Source organism: Balaenoptera musculus, chromosome 10 (assembly GCF_009873245.2).
Source record: "Balaenoptera musculus isolate JJ_BM4_2016_0621 chromosome 10, mBalMus1.pri.v3, whole genome shotgun sequence".
NCBI classification, from domain to species: Eukaryota; Metazoa; Chordata; class Mammalia; order Artiodactyla; family Balaenopteridae; genus Balaenoptera; species Balaenoptera musculus.
The window spans coordinates 88,574,697-88,594,980 of record NC_045794.1 but is presented as its reverse complement, the minus strand read 5'-3'; the positions used below and the strand labels follow the sequence as shown (position 1 = coordinate 88,594,980).

General features: G+C 41.3%; 1 protein-coding gene across 2 annotated transcripts in view; it reads right to left on the bottom strand.

The window, feature by feature from the left end:
* RFX4 (regulatory factor X4) overlaps nucleotides 1-20,284 on the bottom strand; it is a 165,852-nt gene that overhangs the window by 130,706 nt on the left and 14,862 nt on the right. For both annotated transcript variants that reach the window (XM_036865920.1, XM_036865921.1), the window contains exon 2: nucleotides 7,870-7,956. In XM_036865920.1, coding sequence (XP_036721815.1) covers nucleotides 7,870-7,956 — 87 coding nt within the window. The remainder of the gene's footprint in view (nucleotides 1-7,869; nucleotides 7,957-20,284) is intronic.

Sequence of the window (20,284 nt, the reverse complement as noted above, 5' to 3'; positions counted from 1 at the left end):
ATGACAGAAAATGGGAATTGAGAACTGAAAATGATGTCAACAGGATACACCAAACTGAAGAATGAAGAGAGAAAAATGGACAAACCAGAGCAGAGCGTAAGAAACATATGGGGTACAGTCAAAGGTCTAGTATTCATGTAACTGGAATTTCAGAAGGAGATAAAGGAGAATGGGGCAGAAAAGATATTTGAAGAGACAATGGTGAACAATTTTACAAATTTCATGAATGACAACCCACAGATGCTAGAAGCTCAGTGAACCCAAGAAGGAAAAATATAAGAAAACCATGTTTATGTACATCATAGTCAAACAGCTGTAAACTAAAGAGAAGGAAAAAAATCTTTTGCCTGAGACAAAAAGACATTGTATTCAAAGGAGTAAAAGTAAGTCTGATGACTAACTTTTAGAAGCCAGAAGACAATGCAATAAAAGTTTTAAAGGGTTGAAAGGAAAAAAATCTTACCAGACTAGAATTCTATATCCAGCAAAAATGTCCTTCAAAAATGTAGGTGAAATAGCAATGTTTTTCATGATCTATACTACTCTATACTGCACTACCAGAAATAGCAAAGGAGTTTCTTTGGGTTAAAGAAATAATGATCCCAGATGGAAGCATGGACTTGCTGACAAGAATGATGAGCCCTGGAAAGGGCAAATATGTGAATAAATACATTCACATATTAAAATATGTGAATGACTAATATTTAAAACAATAATAATAATAATGTCTTATAGGGCTTATAACATATGTAGATGTAAGATACATTAAAGCAATGGCACAGAGGGTGGGAAAGTGGTAAATGAGGTTAAACTATGACAGTGTTCGTGCACTGTATTTGAAGTGGGGGAAGGATTAATGTGAGGCAGACATGAAAGGAAGGGTACATAGTGTAATCCCCGAGAGAAACACTCTAAAAGAATATCTAATTGGAAAGCTAGCAGAGAAAAACATTAAAAATATTTAACTACATTAATCCTTCCCAAAAAGGGAACAAGGGAGGAATAAAGAAATAAAGTCAGATGGGAGAAATAAAAATTAAATACAGTACCAAGCTTGTTGATTTAAGCCCAACAATGTAAGTAATTATATTAAATTTAAATGATCTAAATATTCCAATTAAAGATAAAGATTATCTGACTGGCTTTTTAAAACTATATAAAAAATCTTAATATTGAATTCAGAAAGGTTGAAAATTAAAAGACAAAGATACACCGTAACAACCCCAATAAAAAAGAAAGCTGCTGTAGTTATATTAATATCAGACAAAATAGACTTGAAGGCAAAAAGTTACTAGAAATAAGGAGGGACATCTAATAATGATAAAAAGGATCATTTCAACAAGAGGATACAACAATACTAAATTTCTAAGAAATGAACACTTCAAAACACGTAAAGCAGGAATTAACAAAACTGAGGAGACAGATAACCACAATATAGCACCTCTTCCAGTACCTTATAGACAACAACAAAATCCATAAGGATATGGCACATCTGAATAACATGATTAACCAACCTGACCTAATTGATAGTTACAGAACATTCCATCCAAAAACAGCAGAATACACATTCTTTACAAGCATACATGTGCATTTGCCAAATAGACCATATGTTTGGACAAAAAAGCAAGTCTCACTAATTTTAAATATTGAAGTCATACAGAATATGTTCTCTGACCACAGTGGATTATAATAGAAATCAGTAACAGAAAGGCAACTAGGAAATCCCCAAGTTTTTAGAAATTAAGCAATAGATTTCTAAATGAATCATGGGTAAAATAAGAAATCACAGTAGGAATTAGAAAGTAAGTTTGACTGTATGGTAATGAAAGTATGACACCAGAAGAATTATGTGATACAGTTAAGTAGTACTTGGAGGAAATTTTATAACTTTAACTGTCTATCTTAGAAAAGGTTGAAAATCAATGATCTAGATGTCTATCTCACAATAGAAAAAGACAAAAAATTAAACTCAAAGAAAGTATAAGGAAGGAAAAACTAGAGAAAAGAGCAAAAGTAAAGGAAATTTTTAAAAGATGTAAATTGAGAAAAAAAAAAAAAGCCGAAAGTTGGATACTTGCAAAGACTAATACAGTTGATAAACTCTGGCAAAACTGATCAAGAAAAATAGAGAAAACATATCAGAAATGAAAGGAGGACAATACTGTAGATGCTAAAAACATGACAAAAAGTAATAAAAGGAAAATTTAAACAATATCATGTAAATAAATTTGAAAATTTAGATGAAATGAATTCCTTAAAAATAAAAATTTGCTTAAAGTAACAAAACAAGAAATAGAAAAATATGAATAATTCTATTGCTATTTTAAAAACTGAATCCATCATTAAAAACTTTCCCTCAAGGAAAACTCCAAACCCAGATGACTTCAGTGTTAAGTTTTTCCTAATATTTAAGAAATAAATGAAGCCAATCTTACACAAACTTTTCAAAAGAGCAGAAAAAAAAGAAAGTTTCCACATCTTTTTATAAGGACTGTATAATCTTGATGCCAAAACCTGATGAGGATAAAAGGAAAATCATTGGTCAATAAATCTCATAAACAGAGATGTCAAAATTCTTAACAAGATAGTAGTCAATCTAACCTAGAAAAATACAAAAATTAAACTTTTGACCAAGTGCAGTGTCTTCTAGGAATGCAAGATTGGTTTAACATTCAAAAATTTAATCAATGTAATTCACAACATTAACAGAATAAAGGAGAAAAACATATGATCAGCTCAGTAAACCATTTGATAAAGTTCAACACCCATTCAAGAAAAGTCTCTCAGCAAACCAGGGATTCAATAATGATACCTACAAGAACTTCATAACAACCATCAAGCTTAGTGGTGAAACATTAAGTGTTTTCCCCTAGGTAAGGAACAAGGCAATAATGTCTGCTATCACCACTTCAACTCAACGTTGCAGTAGAGGTCCCAGCAGGTGCACTAAGGCACAGAAAAGAAATAAAAATATGAAGACTATAAAAGAAAATGCAAAACTATCATTATCCGGTGACATGATTATGTTCATAGTAAACTCATAAATAATAAGCAAATTTAGCAAAGTGCCTGGTTACAGTCATTATCTAAAAAATAAATTGCATTTTCATATACTAGCAACTGACAATTAGAAAACATTTAAAAATAATACTACTTACAATAGTACTGAAAAATATCAATTATCTAGGAATAAATCTAATGAAAGATGTACAAAATCTCTACACTGAAATCTACAAAACACTGTTGAGAGAAACTAAAGGCCATCTAACACATGGAGGTTTAAAGCACATACACAGATTAGAAATTTGATGTCGGCAAGATGTTATTCTTCTGAAATTAACTGTGGATACAATGTAATCCCAATCAAAATCCTAGATTTTTTTTGTGCATGTGAAAATAGATAAGCTGATTCTAAAATCTATATAGAAATATTAAGAACTTAACCAAAACCATCTTGAAAAAGAGGTCTTATGCCACCATGTATTACAATGTACCATAAAAGGTACAGTAATAAAGACTATTGTACTGGCTCTAAAACAGACAAGCAGACCAGTGATTCAGAATAAAGATCAAGACATAGATCCACATGTATATGATCTCCTGATTTATGACCAGTGGGTAAAGAACATTCTTTTCAGAAAAAATGGTGCTCTATCAGTCAAAATTAAAAATAAAAAAAGAATTTTGATTCCTCCCTCACACCATTTATAAAAATTCCAGATGTCTGTTGATAGAAAAGTAAAAGGTAAAATAATAAAACTTCTAGATAGTAACATGAAGAAAACCTTCATGACCTTAGGTAGGCAAAAATTTCTGAATATGACACAAAAGCACTAACTATAAAAGAAAAACACTGATAAACTGGGTTTTATTAGAAGTAAGAACTTCTGTTCATCAAAAGATACCACTAAAAGAATAAAAAGGCAGACCACAAACTTCAATACTTTTATCTGACAAATATCTCCTATTCAAAATATAAAAACAACTCTTACAAATCATTAAGGGAAAGACAAATAGCACAATCAAAAAACAACAACAAACAACAACAACAGCAACAAAACCTGACAAGTAAAATCCCAAACAGGTAGTTCATAAAAGAGGATGTCCACAAGAATATTCAGACTACCAATCCTTCTCAAACTCTTCCAAAAAATGGAAGAGGAGTGAACACTTCCAAACTCATTCTACAAGCCCAGCATTACCCTGATACCAAAGCCAGATGAAGACACTATAAGAAAACTACAGATCAATATCCTTTATGTACAGTGATGCAAAAATCCCCAAGAAAATGCTAGTTAACATAATTCAACAGTGTATTAAAAGGATTATACACTATGACCAAGTGGGATTATTACTTGAATGCTAGGATAGTTCAACATACAAAAAGCAATTCATATAATAAACCACATTAACAGAACAACCACATGATCATCTCAATTGATGCAGAAAGAGCATTTGATAAAATTCAAAATCTTTTCATGATAAAAATACTCAACAAAATAGGAAGAGAAGAAAACTATTTTAACAGAGTAAAGCCTATATGAAAAACCCACAGCAAACATCATACTCAGTGGAAAGACTACAAGCTTTTCCTCTAAGATGAGGAACACTTTTGCCACTTCTATTCAACATACTACCAGAAGAAGAACACACACACACGCTGCTAGAACTAATAATGAATTGAGCAAAGTTGCAAGATACAGAATCAACATACAAAGTTGGCTGCATTTTTCTGCACTACCAATGAACAAACCAAAAAGGAAATTAAGAAAACAACTCTAGGGACTTCCCTGGTGGTCCAGTGGTAAAGAATCCGCCTTCCAATGCAGGGGATGCGGGTTCGATCCTTGGTCGGGGAACTAAGATCCCACATGCCGGGGGGCAACAAAGCCCAAGTGCCACAACTATTGAGCTCACGCGCCTCAACTAGAGAGCCCATGTGCCACAAACTACAGAGCCTACATGCTCTGGAGCCTGTGCCACAACTAAAGAGAAAACCCGCACTCCACAACTAGAGAGAAGCCTGCGCGCTGCAATGAAGAGCCGGCGTGCCACAACAAAGACCCGACACAGCCAAATAAATAAATATTTAAAAAAAGAAAGAAAGCAATTCTATTTACAATAGCACCAAAAAGAATAAAATACTTAGAAATAAACTTAACCAAGGAAGCAAAAGGCTTGTACACTGAAACTATAAAACATTGCTGAAAGAATTAAAGAAGACATCAGTAAATGTGAAGACATCCTGTGTTTATGAATTGTAAGACTTAATATTGTTAAGATGTCAATACTATCCAAAGAGATCTATAGATTCGATGCAATCCCTATAAAAATCCTAACAACACATTTTTGCAGAAATAGAAAAATCCATCCTAAAATTCATATGGAATCTCAAGGGACTCCGAATAGCCAAAACAATCTTGAAAAAGAACAACATTAAAGATCTCACATTTCCTGATTTCAAAACTTAGTACAAAGCTACAGTAATTAAAACAGTGTGGTACTGGCATAGAGACAGACATATAGACCAATGAACAGAATAGAGAGTCCAGATACATACATGGTCAAATGACTTTTGACAAGGGTGTCAACATTCAGTGGGGAAAGCACAGTCTTTTCAACAAATGGTGTTGGGAAAAATGGATATCCACAAACGAAAGAATGAATGTGAATCCTTACCTTATACCATATATAAAAATTAACTCAAAATGGATCAAAGACCTAAACATAAGAGCTAAAACTATAAAACTTTTGAAAGAAAACATAGAGTAAAACCTTCATGACATCGGATTTGGCAATGATTTCTTGGATATGACACCAAAGCACAGGCAACAAAAGAAAAAATAAATAGACTACATCAAAATTGAAAACTTCTGTGCATCAAAGAACACAATCAACAGAGTAAAAGGCAACCCAAAGAATGAGAGAAAAATATTTGCACAACATATATCTGATAAGGGGTTAATATGCAAAATATATAAAGAACTACAATTTACCAACAAAAAAGTAAACAATCTGATTTAAAAGCAGTCAAAAGACTTGAATAGACATTTCTACAAAGAATATATACAAATAATCAGTAAGCACATGAAAAGATGTTCAACATCACTAATCATTAGGGAAATTCCTACAATTCAACAACAACAAAAATAAACAATCTGATTAACAGATGGTCAAAAGACTTGAATAGGCATTTCTCCAAAGTGTATATACAAATGGTCAATAAGCACATGAAAAGATGCTCAACATCACTAATCATTAGGGAAATACAAATCAAAACCACAATTAGATACTACCTTATACACTGGAATGACTATTACAAAACCCCCCCAGAAAAATAGAAAATAACAAGTATTGGCAAGGATGTCGAGAAATTGGAACTCTAGCACATTATTGGTGAGAATGTAAAATGATGCAGCCACCATGAAAATATGGCAGTTCCTCAAAATAGTAAACACAGAATTACCACATGATCCAGCAATTCCACGTCTGGTTATATATCCAAAAGAACTGAAAGCAGATATCGACCAGGTATTTGTATACCCATGTTTATAGCAGCATTATTCACAATAGCCAAAAGGTAGAAACAGTCCAAATGTCCATCCATGGATGAACAGATAAACAAAATGTCGTATATACATACAAGCGAGTGTCACTCAACCTTAAAAAGGAAGGGAATTCTGATACATGCTACAACATGGATGAACCCTGAAGACATTAAGCTAAATGAAATTAGCCAGTCACAAAAGGACAAATACTATGTGATTCCACTTAAATGAGATTCTTACAGTAGTCAAATTCATAGAGGCAGAAAGTAGAAGAGTAGTTGCTAGGGACTAGGGGGAAAGGGGGATGGAGAGTTATTGTTTAATGGGTACAGAATTTTAGTCTGGGAGATGTAAAAAGTTCTGGAGGTGGATGGTGGTGATGGTTGCAAAACAAGGGGAATGTACTGAATGCCACTGAATTATATACTTAACACCGTTAAAATGATACATTTTATGTTAGGTATATTCCACCACAATAAAATACACTTAAAAAAAGAATGTTCAGAGATGCTTAAGAAACAGTCAAAAACTTGAAACAATTTAAATATCCATCAACGTTTAGATTGATATATATGTTGTGATATATGCATACAGTGGAGTACTATGCAGCAATGAAAAAGAAAAACTACTGTGACATACAACAGTATGGCTAAATCTTCCATGAAGATTCCCTGAATCTTTGAGAAAATTGAACTAAGGAGATGCTCTTTACCAACCAAGAGAGACACTCTGTCCCTGCTGGAAATGACTTTTATAATAAGCTGTCCCCTTTTTGCAGTGCTTTAGGAACAAATACAAGTCCCAAGTAGTCTTCTGCTCTTAATATAAGGCACCCACAGCCCCAGTCTGACATAACACAGGGAAAGGTGTAAACAGAGCAGTTTGTATCTGTCCATTAATACCAATTCTCTAGCCCAAGATCCAGGAGAAACGGTTACTTTCAAACACCAAGGACATTCACGACTCTAAAACAACAGTCCCATGACACACTTTAAACCCACATCTACATGGAATGGCCTTTCCCATTCAAGGTCCACATTTTCCCACTGGAGCATCACTGAGATGGGGTCTTTAGGGACTCAGACAATAAAAATGTGTAAACAGCAAGTTTGTGCCGTGGCCTCAGTTTCCACGTTCACCTGACTGCATTGCACTCCTTACTGCAGGATATTACAGGGAGGGCCTGGGGTATTTCATAAATGGCTGGAGAGCCTCTTGTTTCAGGTAACTTGCCCCAGTCTAGCATTCTAGAAGCACCATTCCTCATCAGGACACAGTCCGCATCCAGGACACCATGGAAGAATGAGTTTCAAGCACTTACTTTCATCATTAGAAACATTCCCCAGAGATGTGTGGCTAGAATAACGTTTGTTTTCACTTTCGTTGAGACATCTTTCAATCCAGCTCTCTAAAAATGAAAAGAAAGAAAATCATGTTGTTGGTGTCTGTGAAGAGAAGAGAACATCATCAATGCGCTAGATTTAAATGCCCATCATCTTTCATCTGAGATCTGCCCAGACTGGAATTGGATTTGACAGGAAGTCCCACATGCACCGTTGCTGATGAGACTTGGCTGAGTAGTTTGGAGGCAAAATGGTAATTTGAAGCCCCACTTGAGTATTTCTTGGTCAAATTCTACTAATTCTGGAGTATTCATAGCCCAATAGTACCAACTGAGGATTATGTTTCTTCAAAAAAAGACACATTCCTGAGAACTAGTTTGTAAAACAAAATTTGGTCAACTGAATCACTAGTGGTGGTTTGGAGACTTGTAAATTAGCAGCAGAACCCTTTCTTCAAAAGAAAACAAAAAAGAAAAGCAGATACAACCCTGAGGGCTCTGGTTGAAGAGGAGGAGGGCAGGGAACCTTACAGCTCCCCTCCCTTTGCCAGCGACCCCTGAAGGGGCTCTTCCAAGCACAGACTGAAGGTCACTGCAGGAGGAGGCATCAAAAGCTCTGTAATAGTTATCCATTACTTTTGAAATCCAGAAGACCATGGTTTTTTAAAAATCCAATTCCAAAGGCTACAAATGTACTTTCCACAGTGTAGCATAATGCTTATTCTATCATCTAGACCAGGGGTCCCCAACCCCTGGGCTGACGGACCAGTACCGATCCATGGCCTGTTAGGAACTGGGCCGCACAGCAGGAGGTGAGAGGCGGGCAAGCGAGTGAAGCTTCATCTGTATTTACAGCTTCTCCCCATCCCTCACATTACGGCCTGAGCTCCGCCTCCTGTCAGCATTATGGTGAGTTGTATAATTATTTCATTATATATTACAATGTAATAATAATAGAAATAAAGTGCACAATAAATGTAATGCGCTTGAATCATCCCGAAACCAGCCCTCACCCCCCCGCCACCTCCATCAGTGGAAAAACTGTCTTCCACAAAACCGGTCCCTGGTGCCAAAAAGGTTGGGGATCACTGATCTAGACCACCCACTATTCATTCATTTATTCAACAGCATCAGCTAAGTACATCATTTCTGCTATACTGCTTGTTTTGAAAACACAAATGCATTCAATGCAAGTGATACATTAGGGAACAATTTGTGCCTAGCACAAACTTTCTGTTTGCTTATGCTTGATTTCTTCCTTAAAAAACATCGAATGAATGCAGAAAACTGCACCTAGCTGAACTAAGCCCTGTAGGAATATGCAAAAATGCACACGTGCTCACACCTCAAACATCTACCAGCTACTTGAGTTTACAGTGTGGGTTGTGAGCCACACCTGCCCAGATAACCCACGTTCTAACATTTCACAATAACACACAAGCTGCAGCCCTTCCGAAGTCCACTTCCAAAAGCAAACTTCAGGGCTTCCCTGGTGGCGCACTGGTTAAGAATCCGCCTGCTAATGCAGGGGACACAGGTTTGAGCCCTGGTCCGGGAAGATCCCACGTGCCGCGGAGCAACTAAGCCCGTGCACCACAACTACTGAGCCTGCGCTCTGGAGCCCACGAGCCACAACTACTGAGCCCGCGTGCCACAACTACTGAAGCCCACGCACCTAGAGCCCATGCTCCGCAACAAGAGAAGCCACCACAATGAGAAGCCTGCGCACCGCAACGAAGTGTAGCCCCCGCTCGCTGCAACTAGAGAAAGCCCGTGTGCAGCAACAAAGACCCAACACAGCCAAAAATAAATAAATTAAATTAAATTAATTTTTAAAAATGTATTATAGGGCTTCCCTGGTGGCGCAGTGGTTGAGAATCTGCCTGCCAATGCAGGGGACACGGGTTCAAGCCCTGGTCTGGGAAGATCCCACATGCCACGGAGCAACTGGGCCCGTGAGCCACAATTGCTGAGCCTGCGCATCTGGAGCCTGTGCTCCGCAACAGGAGAGGCCGCGATAATGAGAGGCCCGCGCACCGCGATGAAGAGTGGCCCCCACTTGCCGCAACTAGAGAAAGCCCTCGCACAGAAACGAAGACCCAACACAGCCATAAATTAAATAAATAAATAAATAAATAAATAAATAAAAATTTAAGAAACTCATTTGACATGGCACTAAATGTTGTCCCCCACCCATCATACAATAGAATGTGAACTGCCTAAACTTGCCCTGGGGTCACTGTTTCTCAAAATTATCATCCTTTAAAAAAAAAAATGTATTATAAAAAAAAGACTATTAAGGACTCGTAGAGCTTCAAAAGCAACTTCAAGTCCAAGGTGAAATGCCATATTTACTGTATTTATGTGCCTCTTAACCATTTAACAAGTGTAAAACTGTGCTATCCTATTAGGTTCCTATCTCTTTTCCCATGCGTCACTGACAAAGTTTTTGAGTGTTGTGCCCCTAGCTTATTATTCCAGTGATCTCTGTACTTTTTATTGTGCAATTTTGTAGAATGATGGTGATTTGGGGGAATGCATATGTGGTATTACAGCAGAACTGACTATACCTATGGATGTGTGCTTTTGAACAGTGCTGTCTCCTGCTGCCTTCTTTATAATATGGGAGCTAGCATTTACTGAACCCCTATTTTAACATGCCAGGCCCTTTACATATGTTATCTCATTGAATTTGGACAATTCTCTGAAGTAAGGATTTTCATCTCCAGTTTCCCTAGAGAGCAACTGAAGCTTAATCGAGCAATGTGACGCCTCGTAATTCAAAGAGCCAAGGAAAAGATCATTACTTTTCCTTGGCTCTTAGTAACGTATTGTAAAAGGAAGCCATGCTAACGCTGGCGAGTAAGCTGTGTAGTGAGGGGAAAGCAAACGTCAACAGCAGGGAGAAATGTTAGGGTTTTGGTTTGTATTTTATGTCCCAACAAACTGCTCTTTTAAAAGCTGCTTCCAAAATTGTAAATAAGTAGGAGAGAAATATCAGGGGAGGAACAGGAGCCAGCTTGTTAAAGAGTATATGGAAATCTGGTATTTCTAAGGAAACACTGAGCTGCAGAGAGATTCAAAACATTAAAACGCTACCCCCTTCCAGATTCCAAATGCACAACATAGAAACAAATGGCCTGTAATGTTTTCAAAGCTGTGATGGCACAGGATGGGTGTTTCTCATCACATCTTATGCAAAACCACATCTGGATGCAAATCTCTGGAATTCTTTTCAGAACTCTCTAGAATGTCTCTACTCAGATCTTCTAACCCTTTCAAGTCCTGGCACATTTTCCCTGGCAACAGCTATGGCTGATGTTGGATGGCGTTCCCTGAAATCTGCGGCCCCTTCCTCCACCAAAGCACACCACCAAAAGCAATTTCTATTGTTCTGGGCCAGTCCCTGGTCTTCCCAGCTAGGTATGCACACCTTCGCACTCTCACGTGCATGTAGGCACACAACATTCACACATACACCACCACCCTCTTTCATCAGAAACAGGGAACTAAGGCAACACTCTCGCTCTCACCCATCTGCCTGTGCCAGGATCAGGCCTGTTATCGCTGGAGTCCTGGAAGGGCCTACTGTTGCAGGTGAGAATTCCCAGTGATTGGTGGGGCACACTCTCTGAAGAACTCATGGCAACATCCCAGAGAGGAGGTGGCTCTGAGCACCATGTGGGCCAAGAGAGGCAACACCCACCCACGAGAGTTCAAGTCAAAGAAGTTTGCTGATGGCTGTACCTCTCCCCACACTGCCCAGCCTCAACCCTGGAGAGAGATGAAAGCAAGGTTACCGAAGGGAAAGAGGGTAGAGAGAAGAAATCTCACCAAGTACTCCCTTCCCCCACCCACTGCCCCCACTTAGGGCTCTCTGACTCATGGCTTATGCCTGTAGCCACTCTGCTACCCAGCTCTGCTCCCATGAGCAACACAGAGTAAGTTTGGTCTCTGCTGCAGACGGCAGATATAGGGAGAAGCCACCATGTCTCCATTTTCCTTTCTTTTTCCTTTTTATTTATTTATTTTATTTATTTATTTTTGGCTGCGTTGGGTCTTCGTTGCTGCGCGCGGGCTTTCTCTAGCTGCGGCGAGCGGGGGCTACTCTTCGTTGCCGTGCGCGGGCTTCTCATTGCGGTGGCTTCTCTTGTGGTGGAGCACGGGCTCTAGGTACGCAGGCTTCAGTAGTTGTGGCACAAGGGCTTAGTAGGTGTGGCTCACAGGCTCTAGAGCGCAGGCTCAGTAGTTGTGGCGCACGGGCTTAGCTGCTCTGCGGCATGTGGGATCTTCCCGGACTAGGGCTCGAACCCGTGTCCCCTGCATTGGCAGGCGGATTCTTAACCACTGCGCCACCAGGGAAGCCCTTGATGTGGACCATTTTTAAAGTCTTTACTGAATTTGTCACAACACTGTTTCTGCTTTATGTTTTGGTCCCTTGGCCCCGAGGCATGTGGGATCCTAGCTCCCCGACCAGGGATCGAACCCACACCCCCTGCATCGGAAGGCGAAGTCCCAACCACTGGACTGCCAGGGAAGTCCCTGTCTGCATTTTTCTAGTCAAAGTACTCCACTTGTTTCAGCTCTTTCTTGGGAGACATTGTTCCCACTTCTTTGCCATCCTGTTCATCTATTTCTGGCTGTCTTCTATGTCTGTTTGAACATGTCGCACTCAGGATGAGCTCTGAGAGTTCAGATGGGGTCTGAGCAGTGCCAAATACAGCAGAACCATCACATCTGTTGCTCTGGACATGGGGGTTTCCAGTGCATTCAAAGGTCTTGCATTCCAGACTGCATGGATGCAACACTCTGAAATATCTATACAGGCCATGGGCCTTGGAGCCCTTTGACGTTTGTCTTCTTCCCTAGGGGGACCCTCAACAGTGGCATCTGAAACTCGTGTCCCATAAGTTAGGTTGCTCCACAGGACTGGAAGGCCTCTATTTAGGTCACCTGAAGTAAACTTTATGTACTTTAAAACTACTAATAATGGATTTTTGTCTTGCAAAGATCAAGAATTACTCAACCAGAATGACAGGTATATTGAATTTTTAATAAAGCACTGTGTTCATCTATCTTACTCATTTGTACATTAAGTGACTTAATAAAGGCCACCATATACTGAGCCCTTATAAGCATTATGCAAATGCATTCCATACACCATCATACTTAATCCTCATAACAGCTCTATAAGGTAGGTTCTATTAATATGCACATTTTAGAGATGAGAAAACTAAGGCTCAGAAAGATTAGGTGACTTGTCCAAAGTCACCCAGCTAGTAAGAGGTAGGGTTAGGACAAGCATTCAATCTCAGGTCATAACCACAACGCTCTCTCCAAGTGTACCCTGAGCTCTCCTTATTCTGTGTCCCATATGGTTTCCAAAACACGGTGCCAATATTGCAGCACTGATCACAGTCTGCCTTGCATTACAACTTTTGCTAAAACTCAATTTACATATTACAATTTTTGCTAAATTCACTTACATATTTCTTTGCAAGCCTTTGTTATACATAACAGGCTCTTCAGTTCAAAACATAAACATCTTAAGAATGCTGTCCATTTTATTCTATTTCTTTTGACTCTCCAATAGTGCCTGGTATGAAGTTTCTCCTATAGTCTGGCCTCAATGGACGTTACTTTATTGACATACATGATATCAAAGAATGCACAGCATGTAAGGAGGTACATCCACATATCTACAGAATTTCCTAATCATTTTCTTTTTTACCACATAAGGCATGAAAAAGGACAACACATCAAAGGCAATTTTCCAAATAAAGAAAGGAAAATTCAACAAAAATTTATTTTATACTGTCTAGGTACAAGAAGCTGTAGTAGAGTGAGTCTGATACAAACATGAGTAAGACTGGTTTCTGCCCTCTAGCTGCCATCAAGAAAGCAAGGAAGGTGCTACTCCATCAGCTCATGAGTGCAGCCACCCTGTCATCTTTATTCACCTGTCCCCAGTGGCTGGCACTGTGCCTGGCCCCACAGATACTGTGCAGTAAATACATGTTGTTGAATGTATTACTTTCTTCAGAAAACAACAGTAAGTTCCAACTGTGTGCCAGGTACTATGCAAGTTTTCACACATGCGGTCTGAATTAAACCTCAGAACAATATGATGTGGTATGTCTTAATATCTCTATTTACTGATATGAAAACTGAGGCTTGAAGCAAAAGTTCTAATACTGTGATCAGTGTGGCAGTATTGGCGCTGTGCTCTGGGACATGGGAGAAGGAGAGCTCAGTTCACACTTGGATAACTTCCTGCTCCCAACTGCCTCATTCTTGATCCATAAAAACCATCTGACCGATGGCCAAGAAGCACATGAAAAGATACTCAACATCACTAATTATTAGAGAAATGCAAATCAAAACTACAATGAGGTATCACCTCACACCAGTTAGAATGGGCATCATCAGAAAATCTACAAACAACAAATGCTGGAGAGGGTGTGGAGGAAAGGGAACCCTCTCGCACTGTTGGTGGGAATGTAAATTGATACAGCCACTATGGAGAACAGTATGGAGGTTCCTTAAAAAACTAAAAATAGAATTACCATATGATCCAGCAATCCCACTACTGGGCATATACCCAGAGAAAACCGTAATTCAAAAAGACACATGCACCCCAATGTTCATTGCAGCACTATTTACAATAGCCAGGTCATGGAAGCAACCTAAATGCCCATCAACAGATGAATGGATAAAGAAGTTGTGGTACATATATACAATGGAATATTACTCAGCCATAAAAAGGAACGAAATTGAGTCATTTGTTGAGACATGGATGGATCTAGAGACTGTCATACGGAGTGAAGTAAGTCAGAAAGAGAAAAACAAATATCGTATATTAACACATATATGTGGAACCTAGAAAAATGGTACAGATGAACCTGTTTGCAGGGCAGAAGTTGAGACACAGATGTAGAGAACAAACGTACGGACACCAAGGGGGGAAAACCGCGGTGGGATGGGGATGGTGGTGTGCTGAATTGGGCGATTGGGATTGACATGTATACACTGATGTGTATAAAATTGATGACTGATTAAAAAAAAAAAACAAACCATCTGACCTTTCAGTAAGGACCAAGCTTGCTCTAAGTGCCCAACAGGATTTATTGACGGCTGTGAGCATAGGCTCCTGGGCTGCGAGGCATCCCTCACCTGACTCATCTGGGATCATGGGCAGGAAGGAGGATGCAGATAATGCCTTATAGATTTTCATCTGATAAGGAGTTTAACCCACATTCCTTAGAGGCAAATCTTCAGTCCTCCCCACTTCATATCGGAGATTTGGAAACCCCAATTTGAAGTGACTTTCTCAAGTTCATAGAATGAGCCATAAATGGTTGTTGGGTTTCCTAGGAGACTTGGTTCCCTTTCCAGCAGCAAAAACAACCAGGAAGTAGCTGTATCGGAGGCATGGCACGTCCAAGGCAGTCCAAGACTCAGAGCAGTGCTTCATGAACATATATTGGCCTGGCAGGAGGAGCCAACTGAGTTAGTTGTCAAAAGGCAGGTAATCCTTGAAGTTTACAGAGCACACTGACATGGAGAACCTGATATGAGCTTGACAGTCTACCTCATGAGACAGAAATTTACACCACTTTACAGATAAGGAAACTGAACATGGCAGTGGCTTGTTGGCAGTGGTGTGGCCAAGGTCACAGAGTTCAAAGGTGTTAAAGTCAGAATTCAAACCCAGATCTTCAGTCTCCAAAGCCTATGCTTATTCTTCCTGCTGCATCCTACTGGGCACAGGCTAGTTGTTCTCTCTCATCCGTCTATCCATTCATTTTGCAAATATATAGTTATCAAGTGTCTTCAGTGTAAAGTTCTAACAGAAGAGATGGACAAAAGCTATTTAACAGGAAGCCAATATAGTACAGCAGGATATCTCTGATGGACCAGGGTCTCAGGACCTGAAAGTATCTTGGTTGCTTATGTATTCTTTTTTTATTATTGATTTCCCCCACTCTTAAAACTGTAAGTTCTAACAACCTTGAGGATCTTGTTCAGCACTTAGTTCCCAAGAGCCTGGAGCGGTGTCGGGCACAGAGCTGGCGGTGATGGCCGTGATGAAGCGAAGCAGAATGAAGGAACAGGGAATGCTGGACGGGGGGTCCTCCCCAGGAAGGCCTCTGGGAAGAAACAGCATTTGAGCAGGGACCGAGTGCGGTGAGGGAGCAAAAAGGGCCTTCGAAAGTCCTGACAGCGGGGACCACAGAGGCAAAGGCTCTGAGGTGGGGTCACGTGTGACCTATTTAAGGAACTGGAAGAAGGCCCGGGGGCTGATGTGGAGTGGCCATGGGGGAGACAGTACAAGATGAAAGAGAAGACAGAGGCAGGCCAGGAAGAATGTGGGGCCTGGGGTCAGAACAACTGGATTTCAAATCGCAGTCCTGCTACTCACTAGCTATGAGACACTGACATGGTTCTGGAACCTTCCTAAAGCCCTGCCTCCCAGGTTTCTCCAAAGATTAACTGAAATGATACGGGTGAGGCACTGAGCATGCTTGGCTTTGTGGGAAGATGAGGAAAGCCTGGTCTCTATCCAGCAGGTGCTCACAGCCATGATGGGGACAGACGGCAATGGTGACACTTAGCATTTATTGAGCGTCCTCTCCATGCCGGTCACTCTGCTTCACCTCTGCTCACCTCCAGCAGCTCTGAAACAGAGACCTGAACAACTCCGATCTGTGAAGAGGAAAGTCTCGGAGAAGCTAGGTGATGTCACCACCACAGGTCTGTCTGACCCCAAAGCTGTTGGCTGTCACCACGGCACCCTGCCTTGCTAAGCCAGCAGGTAACCAGGAGTACGTCTAGATTACAATAAGGTGCTTCCGGCTCGGCCTGGCTGCTTCACAGAGGGTGGGGGGAAGGCATTTCAGCTGGTCCTTAAAGGAGTCGGCATCGGCCAGACCAAGGAGGAAAGAAGGGCATTCCGGGGAAGAGGGCCACCGTCGCGGACAAAGGCACAAAATGGGTTCTGAGAAAGGTGAAGAGCCCACTGACCCGCGACCCAAAGAGTGGTGGGAGACAAGTGGGAGATTCCATTAGGAGCGGATTGCAAAGGCCTCACCCACCAGGCCAAGAAGCCTGCAGGCAGCTGGGAGCCAGCCATGATTTTTAAGCAGTGGGGGAGTAACACGATGAGCTTTGTTTCTGAGGAACTGGATGAGAACAGGGAGTTTTGACTTATGCAATACCTGAAGAAAACACCGCCTGACTTATAAAGTGTCACTGGGTTTTAATAGAAGGCGTTATTCATTCTCTTTATATCAACAGTCTTTTGGGGCGCTGTGCTGAGGCCTATTTTAGGAACCTGCAGCTTTAGAAATGCTACATGAAAGAGCTGACATGCCACACTCACAGCTACCAAGGGAGGACAGGGCCCCAGATCCCTCTGGAGGTGCCAGAGCACACCCCAGTGTCCCCTCCCCCAGGCCCTGGTCGTTATCAGGAGAACCATGCCACCGGGGCCTGCTCCCGTCCCCCCATGCACCAGGATGCTGCTTTTCCTCTCTCCCCGGGACTCCCCATGGTGGTGACACACAGGATGCTGTGGAAAGTGGGCCCAGGAGGCGGGCAGCTGTGGCCTATCCAGGAGGTACCTCAGGTCAGTGGGTTGCCATGGCGACACCACAGGCCCCGCCCCAGGGGCTGCTGGGTTCCAGGAAGGGGTCCCTGCCCTGCCTCCAAGGGGCAGCCCCACGCTGCCGCTGCTTTTATTCCTTCCCTCGCCCACCAAACAGTGATTTAGTGCCGACTGTTTGCCAGGCTCTGAGGATCTAGTGATGAACATGGCAGGCAAGGTCCCTGCTCTCAGGGAGCTTATATTCTGTGGTGGAGACAGACAAAAACAAATAAGCAAGAGGACTTAGAGCACGATGAGTGTTCTGTAGAAACGAAGCCCTGGAAAGGGATAGAGAGAGATGGGGGTGCTGTTTTAGGTGGCAGGGATGCTGAGGGCCTCTCGGAGGAGGTGATGTTGAGGCAACTGCAAAGGCCAAGGTGGGAGTGGGCTTGGAGGGTGTGAGGAAGAGCCAGGAAACCAGTATGGTGGAGGAGAGGAAGGAAGGGGGAGGGCAGTGCGAACTGAGGTCAGAAGGTTAGGAAGGGCCCGAAGTTTGCTGGCCAGAGTAAGAACTCCACATCTATTCCAAGTGTGCCAAGACGCTATTGGAAGGCTTTAACCAGGTGACATGAACTGCACTGGCTCAGAAAGGGCAGGCTGTGAGGGGACTTACATTCATTCATCCCACTGTCCGTTTATCAACTATTTATGCGCTAGCATGTTGCAGGCACTGAGCTATACAGTAGGGACATAGCAGGGAACAAGACAGTTTCTGGCTTCATGGAAGGTCAGAGTTTAGTGCAGAAGTCAGCTATTCAATAATCACACAAATAGAGACATAATTACCAAGAAAGCCAGGGTAGAGAAAAAAAAAAGAAAGGTCTGACCTAATCTGTGAGAGTCAAGGAAGCTTCTCAGAGGAGGCAGCATTAAACTGACAGCTAAAGAGTAAGAAGACATGTGTTACTACCCCAGGGAAAAGAGGGAGGAGTGTTCCTGGCAGAAGGAACGGCATATGCAAAGTCCCTGAAGCTGGCAGAAGAATGACACGCTCAAGAAATTGACAAGCAGCCTGAGCGTGAATGGACACATTCATTCAGGTGTTAATTCAACATGTGTTTACTGAGACTATCCTGTACAACTAGCACTCTGTAACATGCTAAGGGGCATGTGCACATAAAAGCCCTGCCTCTGTACTCAGGGCTGGGTTAAGGAGTCTGGATTCTATTCAGTAGATGGTTGAGAACCTCTAAAAGTTTTTGAGTAGAGTGTGGCATAAACAAATCAGTTCTGTGGGCAGCTCCATCGGGGGCTGCTAAACACAATTTTAGTGGGGAGGGAAAGGGAAGCAGCAGACCATATCATTTATCATCTAAACCTGGACATTTCTGAGACTGAAAAGCAGTGTTAGTAATAATTTTGCCAGGACCGTATGTGTAAACCAGGATTGTCCCAGGCAAACTGGGACTTAATGTCCCCCTAGTAGGAGGCCACTGCAAGAGTCTAAGTCTTCGATGCTTGAACCAGAACAGATGGGTGAGAAGAGAAAAGATAAGAACTCTACCCTCCTTCTAGCTAACTGTATCCACTCCTCTGGCCGATCCACGTGACCAGTGTCCCCATGTCTCTTCTTCATCAGCTGGGGTCTCAATCACCGCATGACGCAAGTGCGTCCACTAATGACACATCCTGGAACGTGGCCTCTCAATGAAGTACCATCATCCTCGTCAACATCATCATCAGAGCAATGACTTGCCCAAGATCACACAGCCAGTAAGCAGCTGAGCCAGGGTTTGAATCTGACTCTAACCTAACCATTAACTTATACTGTAATACGCATAATTACACATGCCTTAAAGTCTCATTGTGAGCACTAAGCTGTGTCTAAAATAATACCAAACACACAATATGTGCTCAGTAATGTTACTGCTCCTTCTTACTTCAGGAAAACTCAATATAGAAAACTCTAAAGTGGGCAAAGAGATTAATTAAGATGTCATTGTTTGCAATATACAAGAATTAGGGAGGGAACCCTGAAGGTACACCAATGCTGATATTTCACAGATCATGAACTCACCAACAGTCTCCAGAGACTAGAGAAAATTAAAGCTAAAGGTGTTCAGTGCCATCTCCTGTCGAAGATAAACTCAATGTAAAAGCAGATCTCTGCTCTGAAAATATCTCTGGGAACACCAGAGTTAATGTACATAATTGCATAACCAGGTTGTAAAAATTTCATTTCCCCTCCACTTCTCGGGGGGGGGGGCATACCTGCCCTTACCCAATGTTGGCAGACTTTTTCTTTGTTTCTATTGCTATTATTACAATATTATTAAAACAGAAAATCTGAAGAAGATTACTGGAGCCAAGGCTACTCGCTGTGCACATCATCTGGTATTGATTCTTGACATCACTGCCTTTCCTAGGTTTTTGTTTGTTTGTTTACCTCTCCTGCATTTCTTCTCACCGCCTGTATTAGAGGATGTGGATTCCCCCTCCGAAAACTCAGGAGTCAGGCACTCCTGGCTGCCGGACCCAAAGAAACTTCAAACTAGCCTGAACCTTTGAGATAAATCAACAAAATATCCTTCTCTTAAGCAAAGCGCTTTTTTCTTTCCTGTGTTAATCTGTCGAAGAAATTATACTTTTTTTAAAAAATTTATTTATTTATTTATTTTTGGCTGTGTTGGGTCTTTGTTTCTGTGCGAGGGCTTTCTCTAGTTGCAGCAAGCGGGGGCCCCTCTTCATCGCGGTGCGTGGGCCTCTCACTATCGCGGCCTCTCTTGTTGCGGAGCACAGGCTCCAGAT